Source organism: Schistocerca serialis, unplaced genomic scaffold (assembly GCF_023864345.2).
Source record: "Schistocerca serialis cubense isolate TAMUIC-IGC-003099 unplaced genomic scaffold, iqSchSeri2.2 HiC_scaffold_1261, whole genome shotgun sequence".
NCBI classification, from domain to species: Eukaryota; Metazoa; Arthropoda; class Insecta; order Orthoptera; family Acrididae; genus Schistocerca; species Schistocerca serialis.
In genome coordinates this window covers 4,564,542-4,590,922 of record NW_026047471.1, presented here as the reverse complement: position 1 = coordinate 4,590,922, position 26,381 = coordinate 4,564,542, and the positions used below count along the sequence as shown (strand labels likewise).

The 26,381-nt window shown below is 42.0% G+C and overlaps 1 protein-coding gene across 3 annotated transcripts; it reads left to right on the top strand.

Moving 5' to 3' along the window:
- Positions 1-124: 124 nt before the first annotated feature.
- LOC126438152 (CDP-diacylglycerol--inositol 3-phosphatidyltransferase) lies at positions 125-24,499 on the top strand. Of its 3 annotated transcripts, XM_050090529.1 has the most exons (7): positions 125-267; positions 13,455-13,575; positions 15,281-15,364; positions 15,451-15,585; positions 21,616-21,769; positions 21,909-22,072; positions 22,347-24,499. In XM_050090529.1, the coding sequence occupies exons 3-7, from the start codon at positions 15,328-15,330 to the stop codon at positions 22,502-22,504; spliced, it is 648 nt and encodes a 215-aa protein (XP_049946486.1). In that variant the 5' UTR covers positions 125-267; positions 13,455-13,575; positions 15,281-15,327; the 3' UTR covers positions 22,505-24,499. The 3 variants fall into 3 exon arrangements, with proteins under 3 accessions (XP_049946486.1, XP_049946485.1, XP_049946487.1); XM_050090528.1 differs by lacking the exon at positions 13,455-13,575; XM_050090530.1 differs by lacking the exon at positions 13,455-13,575 and having other exon boundaries at positions 133-207.
- Positions 24,500-26,381: the final 1,882 nt, after the last annotated feature.

Sequence of the window (26,381 nt, the reverse complement as noted above, 5' to 3'; positions counted from 1 at the left end):
ATAATACAGATTCACTATAGTCATACAATGCTGGTGAAATTTGATAAAATCCTGACGATGACCTAGGCAGTTTCAAATACGAGTCGGCGGGCCGCATATCGATTAGATCATGTCGACTGTCGACGGCAATTGACGCGTAGGAAAGAGGCGCAACTTTTTGCAGGTGTACAAACGGATTATTTGTGTTGTAAAGAAAAGATAAACAAGGTGCAACAAAAAATTTCTATCGGCGTTCTTTCCAGCTTTTCAGGGTCGTGAATTGTTTTAGTAAGCCACATATTTTCTCAAAACCCTGTACTGTATCTAATGTCCAAAACCCTGACCTGCCAGTACCATTTAAATTGACAATATTGATCGAGAAAATTAATTTCCAGTAATCCAGTTCTCGCAGTCAAACTTTTAACTCGCCTTGGCAAAAATTTTAATTGAAATTTTCGATATTTACCTGAGTAGTTACATTTCTAATCCACTGGTTATCATACCGGTTCAGTTAACATCCGTTTTTAATTTTTTGTTTAGTGTTTCAACATTGCTGTACAGATTTTCTCAGAGCAGATTATAATATTTAAGCTGTATTAATATATAGGAACCATATTTACATGTATTCCACATCCCTAGTGTATCATCAAGACCCGAAGTATATTACAAAAGTGCTTCACACAGGTTGTACATGCGTAAACGAAACAGACATTTGCGTATATAATTTGACCTTCGACGTCATAAAATGATTTATATTATGATGAAAACTTTATTGTAAACAAATGTATTTAATCTAAATATTCATTCCATTCGTATAGATACAAATTAAATGCAAATATATCTATCTGCTGGACAGAATGATGGGTGGAAGGGCGAGCGGAGGGAAAACAAAGTTGCTGCAGCAAAATGCTAATCTGTGTGTTCCTGATGATCTCAATATTCCTAATGTGTTGTACACACCGCGATGAACTTCGTAATAGTTTGCAAAATATTAATGTAGGGTTAGCTGTAGATAAGAATGAACAGTTCCCTGCAGCAATTGCTACTACAAACACAACCAGACAGATTCCCTGTAAAAATGATCGTTGTACTTGGGCCCATTCAAACACAGTAGTTCTTTTGCCAGTATCAAGACAATTGTACTCTTTGCCATCTCCATAAATGGTCTTGCAAAGTTCACCATTGGACAGAGGTGGAGAAATCTGCTAGTCATTTTATGAAAGTAACCACAATTTTAGCTATTTTTCGTGTTTATTGTAGTAATAAGGAAGTGCACACTATTTTGACAAAACATTCGGAGGCACTGCAAACTGTCAAGGTTGCCTCCCCCCCCCCCCCCCTCCCCCCGCCCCCAGCTGTATCTGAGTACTGCTTCACTCCTGTTGCAATGTTGTGTTCCTTATCACTGAATAAGAGATATTTTGCTAATGCAGGAAGTGTTGTACAACAATCGATCAGTGAAGTTCTCAATATATCTACCAGAAACATAACAACTATTTATTGGTTTTTACCTGACCTTTTTGTGGAATTAGTGAATTATTACATTGTTCCTATCTATATAACTTTCTATTGCTTGTAAACCAATATAATACTTCCAGTGTTTCTCACATGCGTTAAAGGAACGTTAGTGTGCCAAAGAGCTAAAATTGGCCTTGCAGAAAGAGATGCATTTCATGAAGAATACATCTTAAAATAGATTGGTTTCATTATTTTACAAGAATACCATGTAATGCCAGCAATGTTCTGAACACTTTGCTGATGAATAGACTTGATGTCTGTAGCACACTCAGGTTGTAATACAATGATGTGGCAAAACAGTACCAAAAAACCACTATGTTTATTTGCTATTGTAATGTACCTCATTTAACTGAAACCATTTGTATCTTAGATTACTAGGTTCACTGAGTAGTAGGCCTGTTCTTAAAGGCATGAATCGCATTCACAATCAGTCATTTTCAGAAAAGGTTATTGTGGTTATGAACTAAAACTTAATGAATGCCTGTATGTGGTAATATAAATGCCTGTCCCTCCTCCTTTTATTGTAGAAGTTAGTAGAGGGTAAAACGTTGAACATATCTTGTTTAATTGAAACCATTTGTATATTAGAATACATGGTTCCCTGAAAAGTATTTTTAGCTGTATGAACCACATTAAATACTCAGTCATTTTCAGACGGGTTTCATATGATCCTGAACTGAAAATTAATGAATGCCTCTCTGCAATAATACGAACCTCTCCCCCTTTTGTTGCAAAAATTAGTTGCGGATAGAAGATTGAAAGCCACGAGAGACAGCTTAATTTCCAGTACATGAAAGTGATACGCCTTCAGCACCTCACCAATTCATTGTGTTCAAACACTCCAGTCTTCATCAAGGCTTCCACAGTTTAGTTATAACTTCACATTTTGTTTTTTTCACATTGTTCTGTTTATTGTTTTATCTGTATATATACTTGCTATTGGGAATAATATTAACTACCTCAGACTACCGTTCCAACCAACATGCTGTTATTATTATTACAGACCACTACTAAATAATTTTGCTTCATATGATAATGTAAGTTTCATGTCTTTATTTCGTAAGGTTTTTTTTTTTTCCCCTAGCCGTAGATTTCTAAGCCATCAAGGAATATATGAATACAATAAATCTGATTTATCAACATCTCTATTCTGTCATCTTTTCCCAGACTAGAGAGAGCACTCCATATAGCTTGTCAGTTTCATGTTCTATGAATCATTTGCAAGGCAAATTGCCATGATGCAGAATGAGTTATTTTAGATTAACATCACAAATTATTTTGTAATTTGGTAAGGATGGCTACACGCTCGCCAAGTTCTGTTTTCATATTATGTCTTCTTCCCATATTACTTCTTCTTCCCAATATTTCTAATGTATCTAACTCATAATTACAGGTATTTACTTACCTGTAGGTATATTGTTCCACCAGTGTATTTTAAGATTGTTGGGTCTACCTGTTGTGTTGTAAACATTCCTTGTAATACTATAGAACTCCTTATGATACCATAGAATTTTTTGATCTCACATAATCTTTTCTTCATACACAACAAATTTTTCTAGACCAGTTTCTTTAATATTTCTCCTAGATGTTTGAAAACCCTTTCTATGGCATCAAATTCAATTACTGTATTATAAATTTTTCCCCTACACAGTTTCCTAAAACTGTTTTGTTAGCTGTCTCCGCCAAGAGATTGACTTGCATTGTCACATTTGTTAAACTTTCAGAAAGGATAGCAAAACACAACAAATGCCAGATAATTTAATGTAACAACTTTGTCCCCTCTGCTGCGTTTCCAGCATCATTAGTAAAATTTTATACTCTGATAATATTTCATATTGGATTCTTAAGATGTTCACCAGAATAGAATTGAAATACTTTGGAGCTCACTGACTTGTCTTACTATTGTATATACTTTGACATTCCATGTATCAGTTTTATTTATGACGTTATTTGTAAAATATTTACCTATTGCATTTTGCCAATTCTGATTTAACTCTATATATCCGGCTTCCTTTTGTCAAAGTTTTCCCCATCAACAAAATCAAAAGTATTTCTTAAACCAATGAAAATAATGACTGAGTACATGGGGGATCAGTAATCTTGTTTCGTGCCTTATTTCATCTGATTAGCCCAGAACACATTCATAATTGTACACCTACATCTATACTCTGCGAACCACTATGAGCTGCATGGCAGCTGGTACGTTCCTTTGTACCAGTTATTAGGGTTTCTTCATGATCCATTCACATATGGAGTGCAGGAAGAATGACTGTTTGAATGCCTCTGTGTGTGCAGTAATTATTCTAACCTTATTCTCATGATCCATATGTGAACTGTACATAGGTGATTGTAGTGTATCCCTAGAGTAATCATTTAAAGCCAGTTCTTGAAACTTTATTGATAGGCTTTATTGGGATAGTTTATGTCTGTTTTCAAGAATCTGCCAGTTCAGTTTGTTCATTATCTCTGTGACACTCTGCTGTGGATTAAACAAACCTGTGAACATTTGTGCTTCCCTTCTCTGTATACATTCAATATCCCCTATTAATCCTATCTGGTACGTGCCTCACACTGGAGCACTTGCGATTTGTAAGCAATCTCTGTTGTAGACTTGATTGCACTTCCCCAGTGTTCTACCAATAAGCAAAAGAGTACCACTTTCTTTACCCTCGACTGAACCTATGTGATCACTCCATTTCTTATCCCTACAAAGTGTTCCACCCAGGTATTTGTACGAGCTAGCCGAGTCCAACAATGACTCACTGATATTATAGTCATGGGATACCACATTTTCTTGTTTTGTGAAGGGCACATTTTTACATTCCTGAGCATTGAAAGCAAAGTGCCAAACTTTTTGCACCAAGTTGAAATCTTATCAAAGTCTGACAATATTTTTTGCTGCTTCTCACAGATGAAGCATGGTTCCTTACAGAGAAAGTACAGTGCCTGAAAGACTTTTTGGTAGGCAACTCCTTTTACTCTATAAATGAATATCTTACCAGGGATTGTTTGACCAGTTTTGACAGCAGTTGGACACAACAGTCATGATTAGGTATTCTGCGTATAATAAATTTATTAAAAGTGCATAACAGTGTTTCATTCTGACAGTATATTAATTTTGTAAATATTAGCAATTCCAGTTTATTTTATGTATTCACCTATTTTAACAATCTCCTGACAAATGATCAGTGTAGTATCATATTCAAATGTTTTATGTTTCACTTTCTGACATGTTCCATACCCATGAGAATCATCTCATTTTCAGGTTTTTGGAACAAAAACTGAATCTAATCTAATCTAGTTCTTCATTATGGATAACTGCATTATCAACAAAAAGCATGATTTTACCATTAATATTTACTACAAGGTCATTAACATACAACATGAACAGCAAGGGTCCCAACACACTTCCCTGGGGCACACCCGAAGTTACTTCTATATCTGACAATGACTCTCCATCCAAGATAACATGCTGTGTTCTCCCTACCAAAAAGCCCTAAATCCAGTCACAAATTTCACTTGATGCCCCATATGATCACACTTTTGACAATAAGCTTAGGTGTGGTACTGAGTTAAATGCCTTTTGGAAATCAAGGAACACTGCATCTACCTGGTTGCCTTGATTCAAAACTTTCAGTATGTCATGTGAGAAAAATGCAGGTTGGGCTTCACATGATCGAAGTTTTTGAAATCCATGCTGTTTGACACTGAGGAGGCCATTCTGTTCAAGATACCTCATTATGTTTGAACTCAGAATATATTCTAAGATTCTACAACAAATAGATGTCAAGGATGTTGAATGGTAGTTTTGTGTATCACTACTATTCCCTTTCTTGTAGATGATTGTGACCTGTGCCTTTTTCCAAGAACTGGGCACAGTTTTTTGTTCAAGAGATCTATGATAGATTATAGTTAGAAGAGAAGCTAACTCAGCCGCAAATTCAGTACAGAATCTGACAGGGATTTCATCGGGTCTGGATCTTTGTTCAGTTTTAACGATTTCTCAACACCACTGACACTAATACTTATTTCATTCATCTTTTCAGTGGTATGAGATTAAATTGGGACAGTCTGCTGGGTTTTCCTTTGCAAAGGAACATTTAGAAATGTAGTTAAGCATTTCAGCTTTTGCTTTGCTACCCTAAATTTCAGCTCTGTCTCATTCTCTAGGGGCTGGATACTAACTTTGGCACCACTAACAGCCTTTATAAACAGCCAAAACTTATTTGGATTTTGTGAAATGTCACTTGTCAATATTCTGCTATGGTTGTCCTCGAAGGCAACATGCATTGCTCTTTTAACAGCCAAACGCATTTCATTCAGCATCTATTGGTCTATAGCTCTACACTTTGTTTTACACCGATTACATAGTAATCTCTGTTTTGTTAGAAGTTTCTTCACAGTGACTGAATACCATGGAGTTTCCCTCCTGATATGAACTGTTCTACTGAGGACATATTTATCCAATATGTGGCCAACTATTCTTTTAAACTTGAGCCAGATTTCTTCTACATGCTCCTGACCTGTGCTGAAAGTTTTAAAGTTCCTCATTGAGATATGACACTACTGATTTTTTATCTAGTTTACTGAACATATATATCTTTCTGCTTGTTTTAGTTGTTCTTTGTACTGTGGTAATCATTGTTGGCACAACTGCATCTTGACCACTGATACCAGTTTCGATGTGGGCATCCTCAAAGATGTCAGGTTTATTTATTGCCATTAGATCCAAAATATTTCCATCATGACTAAGGTTCCTAACTATCTGCTCTAGGTAGTTTTCAGAGAAGGCTATTTAGTGAAGTTTCACAGTGTGTCTTATCATGCCCACCACTATATTACTGCTTACCAATTATTGTTTTACCTTTCTCAAGGTAAACAACGGGAATAATTCAGTTTTCATTGTCATACTCTTTTCAGGAGATGGGATGAACTTTGCATTTTTTGTGGGCTGGTTATTTATTTATTATTGTGTCAGTTTAAAGTATACAGTGAACAAATGGAAATCAGTTGGTATCAGTTTATACACTGGTTGACCAGATATTGCCCATGTCAATTTCATTTAGTGTCGCCCTCATAAGGTGTCTCATGGTTTATTTGGCTGGAGATGAACAACACTGCAGTAGATGGTTATTAGTCTGCACACCACCACACGTGGGAAAAACTGACTCCACAGGAAGGCCCTTCTCCTGCAGGCTGGTCGTGCATCTCATGGTACTACAACATAGTGTCTTGAGAGGCTTCCATGTTACCCACTTCTCCGAATGACCAGGAGGGAACTCTTCATTAGGAACCATTCATTTCTCCAAATGTTGGCATTCCCCCACCACATTGAGATCCTGGCTTGCGGTGGTGTTCATGTAAGAGCTTCAGTAGGTGCCAATATTTCAGCTGAGGCTGTGCGGACTGATGGCCTTATAAAGGGTGGGCTTCTGTAGTCATAGCCATGCTGTTCTCTCATCTAGCAGCTATCTCGTGTCTAATTTCAGGAGATGCTATTGCAGCAAGACAGTAGAGTTTATGTACAAGTTTAGGTCTTATTCAACCCATGATAATGTGACAGATCTCATTAAAAGCCACTTCTATGTGGTTATAGTATGGCTGGATTTGTACTGCACTGAACTTGCATATTCGGCACTGGAGTAACACAGTGTTAGCATGCTATTTCTCACAGCGAATGGGTGGCCCCCAGGGGCTCAGCATTCATTTGCTGAGTACGGGCTTGATGACCCTGTGGTCCTGAGCTGGGGACTGGTCGGCGCCGCCAGTCTCCTGTCACCGTAACCCCCGGACATGCTTCAGCGACCACCGTATGGCGCGGCGGTGGAATGTTGTGTGCTGCGGGGAATGGTAATCTTGGCTTGACCGCCTGGATTGCGAGGAAGGCCGACCTCTATAAAAACCCCTCAATCTTCCGGTGTGCTCCGCGCCTATGAGATGCATGGCTGTTGAGGTGGAACAGTCGCAAGTGGGCAACCTCTGGGGCACCTGCCGCACCCCAGTTGTATAAGGCTTACTCAGGCACGCGGGGCTCTGTCTGAGCGGACCTTTAGTTCCCTAGCTGCTCGTGGGACTGCAATGGGCCCTTCGACCTCTACATTTCCCCCTACCAGTGGCTTGGGTGGGCCACTGGTAGGAAAACACACCCCATCGAAGAAGCGACTTCGTGCTGCGAGTCCTCCAGCGCCTAGTGTTGATCGAGATTTGTCAGGCTGTCGTAACAGAGCACATGCTGATAATCAGAATGTGTTTTTGATTATTAAACGGAAGGAGGGTAGCTTTGAGAGGGTTTCTCCCTTTTACATCCACAAGGGTCTTGAGGGAATTCCAGGAACACTTAAATCTGTGAAGTGACTGCGCAATGGGACTCTGTTAGTTGAGACATCTAGTTCCCATCAAGTCGCTTCTCTTCAGAAAGCAACCTGTCTCAGTGAGTACGCTATCGAGGCCGAGCTCCACTCCACTCTGAATTACAGTAAGGGTGTTGTGACATGTAGGGACTTGGTGGATATCCCCATAGACAAGTTAAAATCTGAATGGGCTGATGAAGGTATTGTTGACGTGCAGCATATTATGAAACGAGTCGATGGGGACCTAGTCAATTCCGACTCGTTTATTCTCACGTTCAGTTGCCCACGACTCCCAGAGCATGTTAAAGTGGGGTTCATATGTTTGCCAGTAATGCCATATTTCCCCAACCCAATGCGCTGGTTTAAATGTCAGCACTTTGGGCATACTACGTTGGGGTGAAATGGGATAGCCACTTGTGGTAAATGTGGTCAGCCTGCCCATGAAGGAGCTGATTGTTCATCACCTGTGCAGTGCGTGAATTGCTCTGGGAATCACCCTGTCTGGAGCTGGGTCTGCCCCATCTATCTCGACGAACGGAAGATACAGGAGATTAAAACATCTAAGCGCATCCCCTATGGTGAGGCCAAGAAGCTCTTTAAGGCCATGCAACCTCCTGTGTTTACTACATCTTTCACTTCCGCTCTGAAAAAACTGGTACAAATGGCCACTGTTGCTACGCAAACGGAGGTTGCTAGTGTTAGCACTAATACCTGCGTTTGCCAGTGCACTTGTGCTGCTGCGGTTGTTTTGCAACCTGCGGCTCTCCTCGCAACGTCGGACAAGGCTGTGGTTGCTGACATTGGGGTACTTCCTCCCTCTCCCCATATGGGGCCTTCTGCCCAGGCGAGTAATGCTCCACCTGTTGACAAGGCTCTGCATTCTAAGCCCCCCAAGACAAAGACGCCGAAGCTGAAGGTTTTGTCACCTGCGGAGACTAGTCAGGGTCGGTCCGATGACGAGGCCATCGTACTGTCTGATGTCTCCCGTGGGTCGTCATCGGAGCTGATGGACATTGACGTCGACCGGGGGCGATCTCGCCCCAGGAATAAATCTCCGGCCAGTACGGGCTCTCCTCCAAAGCACAGAGGCAGGGTGAGAGTTCAGCCCCCCTGATCACTGGCTCCCATATTACAGTGGAACCTGAATGGGTTCAGGACGCATGTGGCCGAGTTACAGCTCCTTGTACGAGAGTGCCCTTTGTGCTTATGTCTCCAAGAGACATATTTTCGGGCCACTGATGCTCCTTCTTTACGGGGCTATACCGTCTATCGGAAAGATGATCTGACGAGGGGAAGGGCAAAGGGTGGTGTTGCGGTTTTTGTCCGTGACATGCACCCCTCATCTGAGCTCCCTCTCGTTACAGACTTGCAAGCAGTTGCAGTTGACCTTCTTGTGGGTCGGAGGCTCACAGTCTGTTCACTTCACTTACCACCTCAGGATGCGATAGACTCTGAGGCTCTCGCAGACCTTATTAACCAACTCCCCCGCCCATTTCTTCTTCTGGCGGACTTCAATTCTCATAATGTCTTATGGGGCTCTTCGACTACTTGCCCCAGGGGTCGCATTCTGGAAAGCCTCATGATGTCTGAAGAACTGTGCATCCTCAACTCTGGTGCTCCCACTCATTTCTGTACTGCTTCTGGGTCATCAACAGCTATTGACCTTTCCTTTTGCTCTCCAGCACTAGCGGATTCTGCTGTGTGGGAGGTTGCTGCTGACCTCCATTCTAGTGACCACTTCCCTCTTTGGATTCGCCTCCTGGATGAGGCTATGGCATTCCCAGCGCCGCCCCGGTGGCACCTCTGCCGAGCTGACTGGACACTTTTCAGCCAACTGGCTGTTTTGGAACACCGTGCCAGCGTCCACGAATGGGTAGACCATGTTACAGCCGTGATCTCCCATGCTGCTGAATTGTCAATCCCACGGTCATCCAGTCATCCCAAGAGGCGTCCTGTCCCTTGGTGGACCACTGAGTGCCGCTCAGTCATCCGAGCCTGCCGTGCAGCTCTGCGCCGCTTCAAGTGCCGTCCCTCAGCTGACAATCTTGCGGCCTTTCGGGTGGCAAGGGCCAAAGCGCGGCGCGTGATTAAAGAGAGCAAACGACGGTCATGGCATTCGTTCTTGAACGCCATCTCCCGCTCCACTAATTCTACGAAAGTATGGGAAGCCACCAGGAGGATTTCCGGGAAACGCAGCCAACTACCTGTCACGGCATTGCTGCATCAGGGAAGTCTTCTCACGGCGCCGAGAGACATTGCCCAGACACTGGCCATGCATTTTGCGGAATCTACCGCCACTATTACCTGTGATCCAGATTTCTGCCGCTACCGCACTGCCATCGAGAGGGGTCCCTTGGACTTCCGGTCTCCAAATTCTGAGCCCTACAACTGCCCCTTCGCAATGTGGGAACTGGATTCGGCGCTGTCTGTGGCTCATGATACTGCGCCTGGTCATGATCAAATCCGGTACAGCATGCTGCAGCACTTGTTACTGCCTTCCAAGGAAGTTCTCCTGAATTGTTTTAATATGGTATGGTTATCCGGCACGTACCCTGACTCGTGGCGGGAGGCGATTTTGATTCCCCTCCTCAAACCGGGGAAGGACCGAACGCATCCCAGTAGTTATCGGAGTATTGCTTTGACAAGCTGTGTCGGGAAGACGTTGGAACGCATGGTCAACCGTCGCCTGGTTTGGCTGCTCGAGACCAGGCAGCTCCTTAGCCCTTCTCAGTGTGGCTTTTGGAGATGTCGTTCCACTATAGACAACTTGACCCTGCTTGAGGCGGCCATCCAACAGGCCTTCCTGCGTAACCAGCATTGTCTAGGTGTCTTCTTTGACATTCATAAGGCGTATGACACTACTTGGCGCCGCCATATCCTCAATCAACTCCATGAGTGGGGCTTTCGTGGCCGTCTCCCCATCTTCATTCGGTCCTTTCTTTCCCACCGCCTCTTTCGATATAGGGTTGGTAACGTGCTATCTGATTTGTATGTGCAGGAGAATGGTGTTCCTCAGGGAAACGTTTTAAGTGTCACCCTCTTTGCCGTCGCCATTAACAGTATCACGTCCACTATCCGAAGTCCTGCCCAATGCTCCTTGTTTGTGGACGATTTTGCTGTTTTCTGTTCTTCCTCCAGTCTTGTCACTGCTAGTCGGCAGTTGCAGCTTATGATACAGCGATTAGAGGCATGGACTGCAAAGACGGGTTTTACCTTTTCTGCAGACAAATGTGTGTGTGTTCATTTTAATTGTTCTCGACGTCTTTTTACCTCCCCTGAATTGCGTCTGAGGGACACCATTCTTCCTTTTAGCGACAATGTGCGGTTCCTGGGTCTCACTTTTGATTTCAAGTTGTCGTGGTTGCCTCACCTTAAAGACCTCAAGGTGCGGGCCCTGAATATTTTGAAGTGTCTGAGCCATCGGTCCTGGGGAGCAGATCGGGCGCGTCTGCTGCAGTTTTATAGGGCTTTCGTCCGATCGCGTCTTGACTATGGTTGCACCGTGTATGGGTTAGCGAGGCCTTTGTATCTGAAGATTCTTGACGCAGTACACCATGAGGGTATCAGGCTGGCCACTGGTGCCTTCCGTACTAGTCCCATCCCCAGCCTGTGTGCTGAGGCAGGGGAACCACCGCTCGCCATCCGGCGGAAACTCCTCATGGTGCGACGGGTGTGTCAATTCCTTGCCTGTCCTACCTCCCCTGCGTACCCTACCGTTGCCCGACCGCCTATGGAACGTCTCTTTTCCAGTCGTCCCAGGGCAACGAGACCATTTGGGATTCGTGCCAAGCATTTGCTTGAGTCCCTTGGTGTGGAGCGTGTGGCCCCCCAACGACAAGGTTTTACTCGCCTGCCTCCCTGGTTGCTCCAGAGGCCCAGCGTCCTTTTAGACTTGTCGGAGTACCGGAGGAGCTGTACTCCTGCGTTTGTTTTTACCTCCTTATTTTATGATATTTTAAACCAGCATCCCGACCATGTACCAGTATTTACGGATGGCTCTAAACAGGGGCACTTTGTTGGTTGTGCTGTTGTTTTACCTGATCGACTCGTCAAGTTACGGCTTCCTGCGGCGTTTACCATCTTTGATGCCAAATTGTTTGCGATCTTGCGGGCATTGGAGCAGATAAGATGTGTTCCCAGTCGTCAGTTGCTCATCTGTTCTGACTCCCTGAGTGCCCTTCAGACCATGCAACACTTGTACCCAGCGGATACGGTCGTCCAGAACATCCATGATGCCCTACTCCACCTGCAGCGGCAGGGGAAGGTGGTTTCCTTCTGCTGGGTGCCGGGGCACATGGGTATTAGCGGAAACGAACTGGCGGATGTGGCTGCCAAAGATGCATGTTCCCTCCCTCACGTTGTTGAATGTGCCGTCCCCCTCCATGCTGTTACCTCCCTCCTGCATTTTCGCGTTATGCGTCAGTGGGAAGAGGAGTGGCTGGCAGTCGGTGAAAATAAGCTGCGTCTGGTCAAGGCCACCACGCGGCCATGGCGTACGTCCTACCAGTCATGCAGGCGGGATGAGGTTCTCCTCACTCGCCTCCGCATCGGGCACAGTCCCTTCACACATGGTTTTTTACTCCAGCGGGAGGATCCCCCAATCTGCAGTGCCTGTGGCGTCCAGATTACTGTCCGCCACATTTTACTTGACTGTCTTTTATTCTCTGACCAGAGGGCGGTGGTTTCTTTGCCACCGGATTTGCCCTCTATTTTGAAAGACGATGCGACGTCTGTGGTTAAGGTTTTACGGTTTTGTGTCCTGTCCAATTTGTTGCCACGGATTTTAGGGAGAGGGTTTTAATGTGCTGCTGGATGACTGGCTCACCCAGATTTTAGGTAAGAGGTCCGCCGGTCACGAATACCTCCTTGTTTCCCTTCGGTTTCTGTCCTCCCTTCCTTGTGTTTTCTTTCCTTTTTTAGTGCACTACTTCTCCTCTTGTTTTGCCTCTTTATGTGAGGATTTGGAACTGCGTCAGGTCTGTGTCTTTTAGCTGTTCCCCTTGTTCGCTGTTCGTCTTAGTCCCTTCACTGCATGTGTTCCTGTTTTTATGCGTTTGGGCACTGATGACCCCGCTGTTTAGCGCCCGTAAACCTCAAACACACACACGCGAATGGGTGAGTTCATGATGGTTATCAGTTTTCGCGCAGTGTTGTTTTAAGCAGACACTCTGTTTCACGTTTAGGCAATGTTTCTTAAATGTAAGTGTACAGTCACTCCCAGATACTTCATAGTTGGGCACGTGCAAGAGCAATTCTTGCCCAGATGATTTCAATGGTTTTGGTTGCTTGTTTGCTCCTGAGGTGGAATGTGCCGGTGTGAGTTTTGGTAGGATCCCGATTCATGCGTTTATCATTATAATAGGTGGTAAATTTTTCCCAGGGCTGTAGACTAGGTTTGTTCCAACTTTTCAAAACTGTAGACCTGAGCAGTGATTGCACAGTCATCAGCATAGATAAAACTTGAGCTCGTTCATGAAATGGCTGATAATTAGTGTAGATGTTGAATAACAATGGTGCGAGCACACTGCCTTGCAGTAACCCGTTCTTCTGTGTTCTCCACCTACTTCTTTGGCCCTGAAATTTAACAAAGAATCTCTGGTTCTGCAGATGGTTTCTGATGCTGCACATGAGGTTGAAGACTTTGATGATCTCATACATCTTTGTTATAAGAAGCTGATGACTGACTGTATTAGAAGCCACAGAGAGGCCAATGACTACAGCACCTGTGGTGAGCCATTTCTCAAAGCCACCCTCAATGTTCTATGTCAAGTTTAATATTTGTGATGTATAGCTTTTTCCTTCTCCTACAATAAGGTATTTCATTTTATCTTTTAATGAAACTCACACATCACTGATTACCACACTTTACAAAGCCATTTCTCACAAGCCAAAACTAGATTTAGATTATTATTAAACATGTAGCTCTTCCCAGTGTAATAAAAACAATATATCATTAAGGTAACTGAACCAGATATACACACCTCAACAGAAGATTGAAATATCACAGAGTCTCCTGCAGTGATTTCTTACTGTACACCTATTGAGGTTTGAACTGCACCTTATCAGCAAAGTAAACACAATTCCTTCTGAAAACGAGAAAAATTTGTTTAGTTACAAAAAATCATTACAAAACAAAGCAGGCTCTCTCCTAAGCCTACATTTTGAAAACAAAAACAGTGAACATCTTTATCTCATGATGATGATTAACAGTCTTTATAGTAGTGAATATGTCCGTCCTGCACACAGATTTCTTCCACTCTGCGAGACATGCTCTTCATGAGATGATCAAGTTTATTATGGGGTATGAGGTCCCACTCCTCAATGGCAGCTTCAGTGAGGTCCTGAGGATTGTAAGGTGGATTCGGACACTGTGCAATGGCCACGTTCAACAGGTCCTATGCATGCTCAATTGCATTCATGCCTGTGGCTGTGCTGGCCAGCGCATTGGTAGATGTTGCATCTTTGAAGACACTGAGAGACTGCTAGAGTACGGTGCGGTCTTGCATTATCATTGATTAGGGTGAATTTGTCACCAACTTCATATCTGCTGGGGCTTACAATCGTTTGTAGGACCTCTTGGAGGTATCAGGGGCTAGTCAAATTGCCATAGATGGGAATTAGAGGGGTATGCCATTCAATCATTATTGCTGCCCAGAATATCACGCTTACACCTGCGAACAGATGGACTTCCTGACAACATTGGTGTCCCTGATGTCGTCTAGTGCTTCTGCAGACCCTAACACATATAGCATCCAGTTGCAAACCAATCCTGATCTCATGAGCAAACATGACAGTACTCCATTCCACAATGACCCAATGTTGATTTACAAGAGCCATATGAACTACTCTTGCTCAGCAGAAGTCATTTCCAGTATTTCTGGCAGTTGATGTCGGGCGCCTATGAGCCACAATTGGAGGAAACGATCCTGCACTGCAAGGCCTATTGTTCACATTTCCCATCTCTCTGTACTTTCTCCACACCTCAGACACGCCATTCTGAGTGACATGTAACCAATCAGCAACATCATGCTGTGTATGACCTACTGACAGCAAAGCCACTATCCTGACTCTATCAAAGTGTTGTATGCATCTATGTGGCTTGTTACTGCAGTGCTGAACACAAACTGACTGAAGCTGTTGTCGATACTGGACTGCTCGCGATGTGCTGTATATTTACATGACCGGGAAATGGCCACAAAGCACGCCAATAATAAACACGGCCCAGTATTTGGGCTCTAACTCATGCATGAAGTGCCTAGGTGAATGAGACCTCTAGTATCATAGATTACATTTTATGATAGTATTCCAAACTTTCGTTGAGCAGTGTACAGGTTTTCAACGCTTACAGTTTTCATTTTCCTATTAATATCTAGAAATAAGCAATATTTTTGTTGGAATACAGTTTATGTTCCAAGCAAAATTTCTTTCCACAGGTTATTATTTGCTGATCACCTAATAGTTGAAAGTTACTCAGCAAAACATGGAGAATGTTTTCTTGTTTGTGCCAAACATCATAGGTAATTGGTTTCTTTTTACTGATGATTTTTGAAAGTCATCTAAATTAATATATGTGATGCTCCAAGGATCGTCTTTTTTTTCTCAGGTTATGCAAGAATTGTGCTTGCCCTTATTTCATTTTACTATATGCCTACAAATCACATTATAGCTTCTTGGTGCTACATCATAAGTTCATTGCTTGATGCAATAGATGGACATGCTGCCAGGTATTTTAATCAAAGTAAGTATCTTTTCTGCTGTGTAACTACTTTTTATTCTCTATTATTTGAGGAATTAATGTATGGCTGTTAAAATGTGGAGCATTTGATATGATAATGAAAAAGAATTTGTGGAACTTAAATATGGAATATCTGAAACTTTATCAAACAATCAGGGAGAATTTTGTTTGTTTGTTTGATGGGTCCTCAGCCTACATGTAATTTCCAAACGTGGTTATTTACACATTATGGCCATTCATTTATTAAAATTGCAATTTTGAAAATAATGCTTCATCTCTAGGCATAACTCTCAAATATAATTAATCTGGCTGCTAGCCCAAACATCAAGCAACTGTCTTAAGTCATAAAGTAAATCAATAATCACAGAACCACATAAAAATTACAATAATAAAATCTTTCTTATGTTCTTACAGTCTCACTTAACAGTTAGACAAGTTAGACAGTAGACAAGTTAATCCAAAGTGGGTAGATGACATTAGAAAGCATGCAGAAACAGCATGGATTTTATAATTGGATGTTTGTATAGAGATTAGTGAATCAAAGTACGAGATTTTCAGTCCCTCTTCCATGAATTATGCCCATAGAGAACATTCTTGCTAACCAGAAGTAAAAGCTATCTAAGACTACTATCATATCACGTGGAAAATAGTATGAAAGAGAGAACCAGAAAACAATATCATTATATATAAATATGTATGTTTGTGTTTGTTTGTGTGTCTGTCGACCTGCCAGCACTTTCATTTGGTAAGTCACATCATCTTTTTATATATATATATATATATATATATATATATATATATATATATAATAGAGAGCAACAGTTTGTTGCGAAAGCTTGAATTTTGTGTGTATGTTTGTGTTTGTTTGTGTGTCTGTCGACCTGCCAGCACTTTCATTTGGTAAGTCACATCATCTTTGTTTTTATATATATATATATATATATATATATATATATATATATATATATATATATATATATATGTCTGCTTGTGTCTGTATGTGTGGATGGATATGTGCATGTGTGCGAGTGTATACCTGTCCTTTTTTCCCCCTAAGGTAAGTCTTTCCGCTCCCGGGATTGGAATGACTCCTTACCCTCTCCCTTAAAACCCACTTCCTTTCGTCTTCCCCCCTCCTTCCCTCTTTCCTGATGAGGCAACAGTTTGTTGCGAAAGCTTGAATTTTGTGTGTATGTTTGTGTTTGTTTGTGTGTCTATCGACCTGCCAGCGCTTTCGTTCGGTAAGTCACCTCATCTTTGTTTTTTTATATATATATATATATATATATATATATATATATATATACTCCTGGAAATGGGAAAAAGAACACATTGACATCGGTGTGTCAGACCCACCATACTTGCTCCGGACACTGCGAGAGGGCTGTACAAGCAATGATCACACGCACGGCACAGCGGACACACCAGGAACCGCGGTGTTGGCCGTCGAATGGCGCTAGCTGCGCAGCATTTGTGCACCGCCGCCGTCAGTGTCAGCCAGTTTGCCGTGGCATACGGAGCTCCATCGCAGTCTTTAACACTGGTAGCATGCCTCGACAGTGTGGACGTGAACCGTATGTGCAGTTGATGGACTTTGAGCGAGGGCGTATAGTGGGCATGCGGGAGGCCGGGTGGACGTACCGCCGAATTGCTCAACACGTGGGGCGTGAGGTCTCCACAGTACATCGATGTTGTCGCCAGTGGTCGGCGGAAGGTGCACGTGCCCGTCGACCTGGGACCGGACCGCAGCGACGCACGGATGCACGCCAAGACCGTAGGATCCTACGCAGTGCCGTAGGGGACCGCACCGCCACTTCCCAGCAAATTAGGGACACTGTTGCTCCTGGGGTATCGGCGAGGACCATTCGCAACCGTCTCCATGAAGCTGGGCTACGGTCCCGCACACCGTTAGGCCGTCTTCCTCTCACGCCCCAACATCGTGCAGCCCGCCTGCAGTGGTGTCGCGACAGCCGTGAATGGAGGGACGAATGGAGACGTGTCGTCTTCAGCGATGAGAGTCGCTTCTGCCTTGGTGCCATTGATGGTCGTATGCGTGTTTGGCGCCGTGCAGGTGAGCGCCACAATCAGGACTGCATACGACCGAGGCACACAGGGCCAACACCCGGCATCATGGTGTGGGGAGTGATCTCCTACACTGGCCGTACACCACTGGTGATCGTCGAGGGGACACTGAATAGTGCACGGTACATCCAAACCGTCATCGAACCCATCGTTCTACCATTCCTAGATCGGCAAGGGAACTTGCTGTTCCAACAGGACAATGCACGTCCGCATGTATCCCGTGCCACCCAACGTGCTCTAGAAGGTGTAAGTCAACTACCCTGGCCAGCAAGATCTCCGGATCTGTCCCCCATTGAGCATGTTTGGGACTGGATGAAGCGTCGTCTCACGCAGTCTGCACGTCCAGCACGAACGCTGGTCCAACTGAGGCGCCAGGTGGAAATGGCATGGCAAGCCGTTCCACAGGACTACATCCAGCATCTCTACGATCGTCTCCATGGGAGAATAGCAGCCTGCATTGCTGCGAAAGGTGGATATACACTGTACTAGTGCCGACATTGTGCATGCTCTGTTGCCCGTGTCTATGTGCCTGTGGTTCTGTCAGTGTGATCATGTGATGTATCTGACCCCAGGAATGTGTCAATAAAGTTTCCCCTTCCTGGGACAATGAATTCATGGTGTTCTTATTTCAATTTCCAGGAGTGTATATATATATATAGAGTTATAATAGAGGGAAACATTCCAAGTAGGAAATATATATCTAAAAACAAAGATGATGTGACTTACCAAATGAAAGTGCTGGCAGGTTGACAGACACACAAAAAAAAAAAAAAAAAAAAATATATATATATATATATATATATATAATAGAGGGAAACATTCCACGCGGGAAAAATATATTTAAAAACAAAGATGATGTGACTTACCATACGAAAGCGTTGGCAGGTCGATAGAAACACAGACACAAACAGACACACACATACACACAAATTCAAGCTTTCGCAACAAACTGTTGCCTCATCAGGAAAGAGGGAAGGAGAGGGAAAGACGAAAGGAAGTGGGTTTTAAGGGAGAGGGTAAGGAGTCATTCCAATCCCGGGAGCGGAAAGACTTACCTTAGGGGGAAAAAAGGACGGGTATACACTCGCACACACACACATATCCATCCACACATATACAGACACAAGCAGACATACACTGTGTGTATGTATGTGTCTGTTTGTGTTTCTATCGAACTGCCAGCGCTTTCGTATGGTAAGTCACATCATCTTTGTTTTTAAATATATATATATATGAGTTCCCACATATACAACTCACGAGACCTCTGTCTCTGGCTGCTGTGGCTAGAACACTGACAACACTAAATTTTAAGAGCAGTTTCAGGATGTGTATAAGAGGCACAAAATCAGACTGACGAATATGGCAGAAGCAGATGAGAGTCCAAAATCAGACTGACAAATATGTAAGAAGCAGATGTGGGTCCTGCCGCATCCACCTGCAGTGCGATGGACATTTCTCCCACCTCACCACATACACCCGACCTCCATCTTAACAGACGAATGGGAAAATAAGAAAGAGCTTTTGGGAATATTAACAACGATAAATGTTAAAAACAAATACAGAAAATGTAAAAAGAGCTACCAGAGGATGTGGATAATAGAAGACTGTAATTTAAGGACAAGTCTGGGCTTATGGCAGCAGTGGATTCAGATAGCTAATTATGATGATGATGTAACAGCCCAGCCATGTTAAATCTGGGAAATTATGAGAAATTCAGTTCCAACTCTTTATTTTATCTAAAGTTTTGAAAAATTGCCTTTCAGGGAAGCACAGCCCTCTCATTTCCTTCGTTTGTATGAGTTCCCACATTCTTTCCCTTAACAAGCATTCCATTACAGTAAACAACTTCCTTTCGACAGAAAAACGTAGACACCTACACCCGGAACACATGTTGGTTTACTGTTGCAGGCAACTTAAATTGTGTGTCATTGTAGTAAGCCATTTTCCCTTTGAAGACCTCGATCTGTATGACTTCCAGCGACCAAGCACATTGTGCCATTATGCAGTTCATGTCATCTGCAAAACTCTCTGACATGTACATGTTAAACTCTGAAATGCTAAAAATTCTGTAGATGCTGGACTTGCCGTATTTTATCTTACATGCACTTCATCTTTTAGGCTTTTTGGTGACCATAAAAAATGTTCCGGCACAGTCACTAGAGGAGCAGGGCTTATCACTGTGTGGGATCTCTCAAGTCTGCCCTTAAAGCTCAACATTCATGAATCCAAGAGGAAGTCACATTTTAACTTGTGACACAATCTTTGTGAAAGAACAATTTAAAAAATGTAGCATGGTATACAGTGAGGTTAAATGAGCAAATAATTCAAGATTAATATGCTATTTTATTTGTCCAAGGATCATCTAACTATGATGTAGGAATTGCCAGGGTAATACAATGAAAAACAATAGCTCAAAATATAAATATACAAACAATACATAAGTATGTTCTATGAGGACAGGATAGGTGGTTAGCCGTGGCCTTCATGAAAGAACCATCCCGGCATATGCCTGAAGTGATTTGGGGAACCTTAGAAAAATCAAATCAGGATGGCCAAACAGAGCAAATTCCATCCCCCTCAAATGTAAGGTCAATGTTTTAACAACTGCACCACCTCATTTGGTTGGTTCCTGATTTACACAAAAGTTGCTTGAGATAACTTATAATATAAAAAATAGGTTTGCCCTTCATTGTCGCACCCTCTAAGGATGCCCGCTGATGACTTCTGGACCAAGAAGCTGCTGCTGTGCCCCTGCCCTAACTCCAGACTGTTTGGAAAACTAACTCAGGGGCCACATTCAAGTACACTCTGGATTCAGATGGCTAATTATGATGATGATGATGTAGCAGTCAGTTATACTCTGTATCCTTTCTTCGGTCCATCTGAAGATTGAGGCAGCATTCTCCCATGATGAGACAGATCTTGAGCTCAAGAGAATGACAAGATATTACTGTTACACTCTTTAGATCTTGACACAGTCTTCTTGTAAAAGCAGAAAACCTTGGTCATGCACTGAAATGTGACAAGTTGTTGCAGTTGTTCTCTTTCATTATTAATCACTACTTTGAGTCCTCCAAGTAATCCTTAATAGTTTAGTATGTGGAGCTTAGAAAGAATGTTTTAGCTGCCTTTTTTCAGTAGATGTGTTTTAGTAATCTCTTTCACTTCCTTGGGCAAATTATTATACAGTTTTATTCCCTGATAGCAAGTGCCATTTTGAGTTTTTTTTCTTTTTTTCCGTGGTAAATCGAAGCCCGTACTGAATATAGGTCCATGGTTATATAAAGAACTGTTAGTGAAATACTTTGTAATGTTTCCCTGGTTTGCTCAATAGATTGGCAGATGTACCCACTTTTGGTTTTTAAATAGTTCTTTACAATGAGGCCAACAGCTAGTTCTGGTTATTATTCTTATGGCCTTTGTCTCCAGTTCATAAATAGTGTCCATGTTTTGTGCTTTTGATCCCCAGAAAGAAATCCCATAGCTAAGAACTGAGAATAGCTTGGAATAGTATGTCATTATAGAAGACACTGGGTGTCACAAACAGATAAGACCATCAGAGTATAACATGCTGAGGAGAAATTGTTCTTTATGGAACTGATTTGTTCGTATTCAGTTTTATAGATGGAAAATTATGTTGCATATGGCAAATACATATTGAATCACAGATGATGTTCTACTGTTACAACATATATTTTAACCTTGTAGCTAACCTTTTGGGCAGAGATAGCTAGTGCTCTCTCTCTCTCTCTCTCTCTCTCTCTCTCTCTCTCTCTCTCTCTCACACACACACACACACACACACACACACACACACACAGAGAGAGAGAGAGAGAGAGAGAGAGAGAGAGAGAGAGAGAGAGAGAGAGAGAGAGTTGCATTCTCCATTGTATCCTACTCACCTTTTATACATTTATACTGGTATTTTGTACAATATAAGACATGTTACAGGTACGAAATTTGGAGCCATGCTGGATCAGCTAACAGATCGATGTGGTACAATGTGCCTAATAGTTACATTGAGCTACTTTTACCCACAACACATGTTCTTGTTCCAATTAAGTATAACAATTGACATAGCTTGTCACTGGATATATCTGCACACGTAAGTAGTATTCAGTATAATTTATGTAAGTTGTTAAAGCAAAGTATTATTAATTAGATATTGCTCTCATAATTAAGTATCATATGATTGCAGTACATGTAGCTTACTTTTTGTAATGGATTTTATCCATCTGCTGCAGGAGTCTTCTTCAAGGAAAAGCGAGTCACAAGTTTATTGACTTGTCTGGTAACCCAATTATGAGAATCTACTACACATCACGTCCTGTTCTGTTCTTTATGTGTGCAGGAAATGAAGCGTTTTATGCTAGTTTGTACCTCTTGTATTTCACTGAAGGTCCTGTAGGTATGTCTATATCTTTTACTGTTTCTTAGTTGTGGTGGTGATCCCAGTACCAGGAATGAACTTGACAAAGTATCTTGAAAGTTTTGAGGATTAATTAGTCAATGTAATTTTTCAAGTGTGTAATTTTTCCTTTCCTTTGCTAATTTCAGTTTTACATTATTAATCACAGGCTTAGTGGCTTAGTGGCTTATTAGCTATTCATGAAATACTGGTATGATCTTAAAAATTCTTTCAAATATTTACATGTACTAATTGTCAGTAATTTCTGTTACAGTTGCAGGCCTGGGTCTCTTCCGTATTGTAGCATATTTAACAGCACCTGTTGCTTTTGTTAAAGCACTTATTTCTCTTCTTCAAGGATATGTAGCATGTAATAATCTGGCGGCAATAGATCTTCAAGATAGACAAGCACAGTTAACAAAAGAACAGTGAGCAATGGCTCTTGCTTTCATGAATATTAGTACTTGGAAAGTACTAGTGAAACTACAACTGTGCATTGCAACTTACCTAGTCACTAATGTGATTTAGAAATTCCATTTTTGATAGCAAGTAAGTCCTGAGTAAATATAAGATGCTCTGTTATATTTTGAAACAAAATACAAATGCCTTTGAAGGACTAAATAGCAGTTTGATTTGTAATTTATGAAATGCAAGTTCTAAATGCCAAAGAAGTTTTCACCTAAAAACAGTGAATCAATTCCTGATGACTACACAGATTCTGTTATATGTAGGTGACAGTTTTTCTTTCATTGTATTTAATCGCAACTAGCTGATTAAGCAGTGTTGCCTGGTTACTTATTTTTCCTAGTCCTGTATAAGGCAGGGAGAGGAATTAAACCTATACTTTTCCTTCCAGATGTAATAATAAATAAATTCTTGGTAAACCCACTCTTGAGCAAGCAACGTGAAATGGCCTGTAAAAGAAACATGATGACCTGAAACACTTCACAGTACTTAATAGAGTGCCTCAGTGATTTACTGTTTATGATCAAGAACACAAATCTCAATGGAAATTGCTGTCTCTTTGAGTTAAATGGGAGGGCCATTGAAATTACAACTAACTTTCTTTATGTTGCCCAGCATCATCTTTACATACGGTCTTTCACAGATTGAGGATCCATAGTAAAATATTTGAATATCCAATTTTAAGTAAAGGACAGTGCGATGGAATTTCCCTTCTTTGCACCCCACTCCATCACTATGAGAGAGATCTCATCAGGGCACCAGTCCAGATAGTAACCTTAGAAATCTTTGGCTGTGACACTAATTTTAATTATGTTTCCATGTCACCCTGTTCCCATCCCCACACAGCTAGCGGATGTGAAATTTCATTGTAACTGTAACCATCCAGTGAATCCTGAGGCTCTTCCTATCCCACACTGAAGTGTGCTAGGCATGCTTCATCCCCAGTGATTTTCCATCAGGTTTTGTCCCAACTATTGGGCTGCTGGTCTAGACGTAAAGCATGTTTTTCACTCTATGTTTTAATGTAGCGTTCAACCTCTCTGTGATGTTAGGAGTCACTGATTCCACAATAAACTGTAGGTCCCCTCCTTTCTCTTGTTTGATAACTGAGTTAGGTTAGGGGCATGCAAGTCACTGAAGTGGCGTTTGTTTGGAAGACTTGCACCAGGTCATTGAGCCACATGAAATAATAATTAATGATGATGGTGATATCACTGTCACTTTTCAGATATTTTTAGATGTCAATCCTTTTTCTTCAAATCCTACCCTCACTATCAGAGGTCAACTGTCATCAATAAGTCTATCAACTGTGAAAACTATAAATTCAACACTAATATCAAGCTTTTTCTCAATTGTTTCTACAAGTCACTTCCTTCTCACCTCCACTCCTATTGGCGCTATGGGTGTCTTAGCCAGACAAATTCCTAAATTTATTGAGGATTTGAAGCTCTAGTTGAACAACTGATCTCAGGAATATCACCACCACCAATATACATTATACAGTTAAGTGAGTGACCTAATAAATATATCACCTCCCCCCCCCCCCCTCTCTCTCTCTCTCTCTCTCTCTCTCTCTCTCTCTCTCTCATTATAAACTGATAGTTACCATGAGGACATGTAAGAACTTTAATTGACAACACTAGTTCAATGAGAGGAGTGCAAAGGCACCACTAAGGCCAGTGTAAACAACAAAAAGAAATAAAAATATAACTCTACAATACCTGTGGATGTAGTTATGTTGTAAAAATAGACTAGTAAGTAAATGTTTAACTGTTGTACAGAAGTGGTCAATTTTTTGTTACAGTGCAAATGACGAGTGATATTGCTATTTGGTTTTACATGTTATGTTTAGAAATTACATTCCTAGTAATTATAACTATTACTTTTTGTATTATTTTGTACTTTTGTCTTGCTCGCCCAGTTTTTAAATGCATGTTCTCCATTTATTGTTTCAATTGCGCATTCAGTTATTAAAGAAAATGGAAAAATATTTTGTTTTGTGGTTTTATTGAAACAATGTGTTAGAATGTAGAACCCAAACAGTGATTTTGTTTCTGAAGAAGCAACATACACTGTAAAAATTGCAATTAGTCTACCGCACAAAGCAACACCTCACTAAAACAAACAAAGGCAACCTTAGGATTATAATTTAATGTGCTTATAATTCTTGCAACAATTATCATAAACATTTTTCTTGATACAAATCTTCCAGTACGGTTTGTTGCACATGTCTATTTAAATGCGTACATAAATCATACCACTATAATAAACATCAAATGTTGACTGCATGTTTACAGTGATCAGCCTGAACATATGACCGCAGACCTACTATTGATATAAACTCGTCCAGGTGATAGCAGCATAGCCTGGCAAGGAATCAGTCAGACACACGCATGGTACATGTAGTACCAGTAACCGTGCTGTCTGTGTGTAGAATTGGGGAGACGCACAATCCATCTGGGTTTGACTGATGGCAGATGGCGATTGCCCACAGCCTCGGCATGAGCATTTTGGAAACTGCACCACTTGTCAGGTGTTCGAGGAGTGGTGTGGTGAGTGTCTTCAGCATGTGGTGAAACTGCATCAAGATGTCGTGAGGTTGGGCACCCACCTCTCATTACAGGTGTCGGACGTGGTACACTGGGCAGACTGGTAATACATGGCAGGCGGTGAACTGTGGCAGAAATAACATCAGACTTTAATGATGGGCAGAGTACAAATATGTGTGAACACACAGTGCACCAAACACTCCTGACAATGGGCCTCCACAGCCGATTACCCATGCACATGCCAATGTTAACATGACATCAGCAACTACGACTGAAATGGGCATGTGACCATCAGCATTGGATGTTGGTGCTGAGGCAGAGTGTTGCATGGTCTGATGAATCCTGATACATTTTCATCATAGCAATGGGAGGGCATGAATCTGTTGTCTTCCAGGGGAACAGGTCTTTGATGCCTGTACTGCAGGACAGAGACAAAATGGCAGCGGCTCCATTATGCTCTGAGGAACATTCATGTTGGTATCCATTGGCCAGAGTAGTTTGTGCAAGGCACTACGACAGCCAAGATGTATTGTACACTGGTTGCAGACCATGTACACCTCTTCATGACGATCATGTTTCCCGACCACAGTGGTGTTTTGTAACAAGATAATGTGCCATCTCACAAGGACAGGCGTGTAATGGAGGGGTTCGAGGAACACAGTAGCGAACTTCAATTGTTGTGCCAGCCAGATCTGAACCTAATTGAACACATCTGGGATGTGATTGAACGTGGCATCAGAGCTCATCCTAAAAAATAGCATTACAAAGTCGTGCAGTGTTCCACTTGATTCCTTAGCAGCTGATTGTAATTCTCATCAAATGAAGTTATCACTTTTACCACAGAATCTAAAGGTCACTACAAATATGCCCCATACCATTATGGGGGCCACTAAATAGTACTCCATTAACTGGTTTCCACAGCACCGTAGTGCATGCCTACATCCAAAATGTTTAAGTTTGATTCATGAAAGACTAAAAATTTTTCCAATCTTCTACAGTATAATTAATGCGTTTACAGAGCTAGATGACCCAAAAAACAAAATTAAGAGTTAGTTTGGTGCCTACATTCTTAACTAGTTGACAGCTGTGTGGCTGCCGGCAGCTACAGCAGAACCACACGCTTAATGTCAGTGGCCACCACAGCAGTCTCTCACACTTAATGCCATTTGCCCTGCAATGAAACACGATGTGGCAGTAAATGTGTTAATCTTAAATTGTACAACAAAAAACGAGTTCACACTCATGAGGCCACTCTAGTGAAGTTCTGCTGAACTGTCAACTCAGTTAACCTTTCC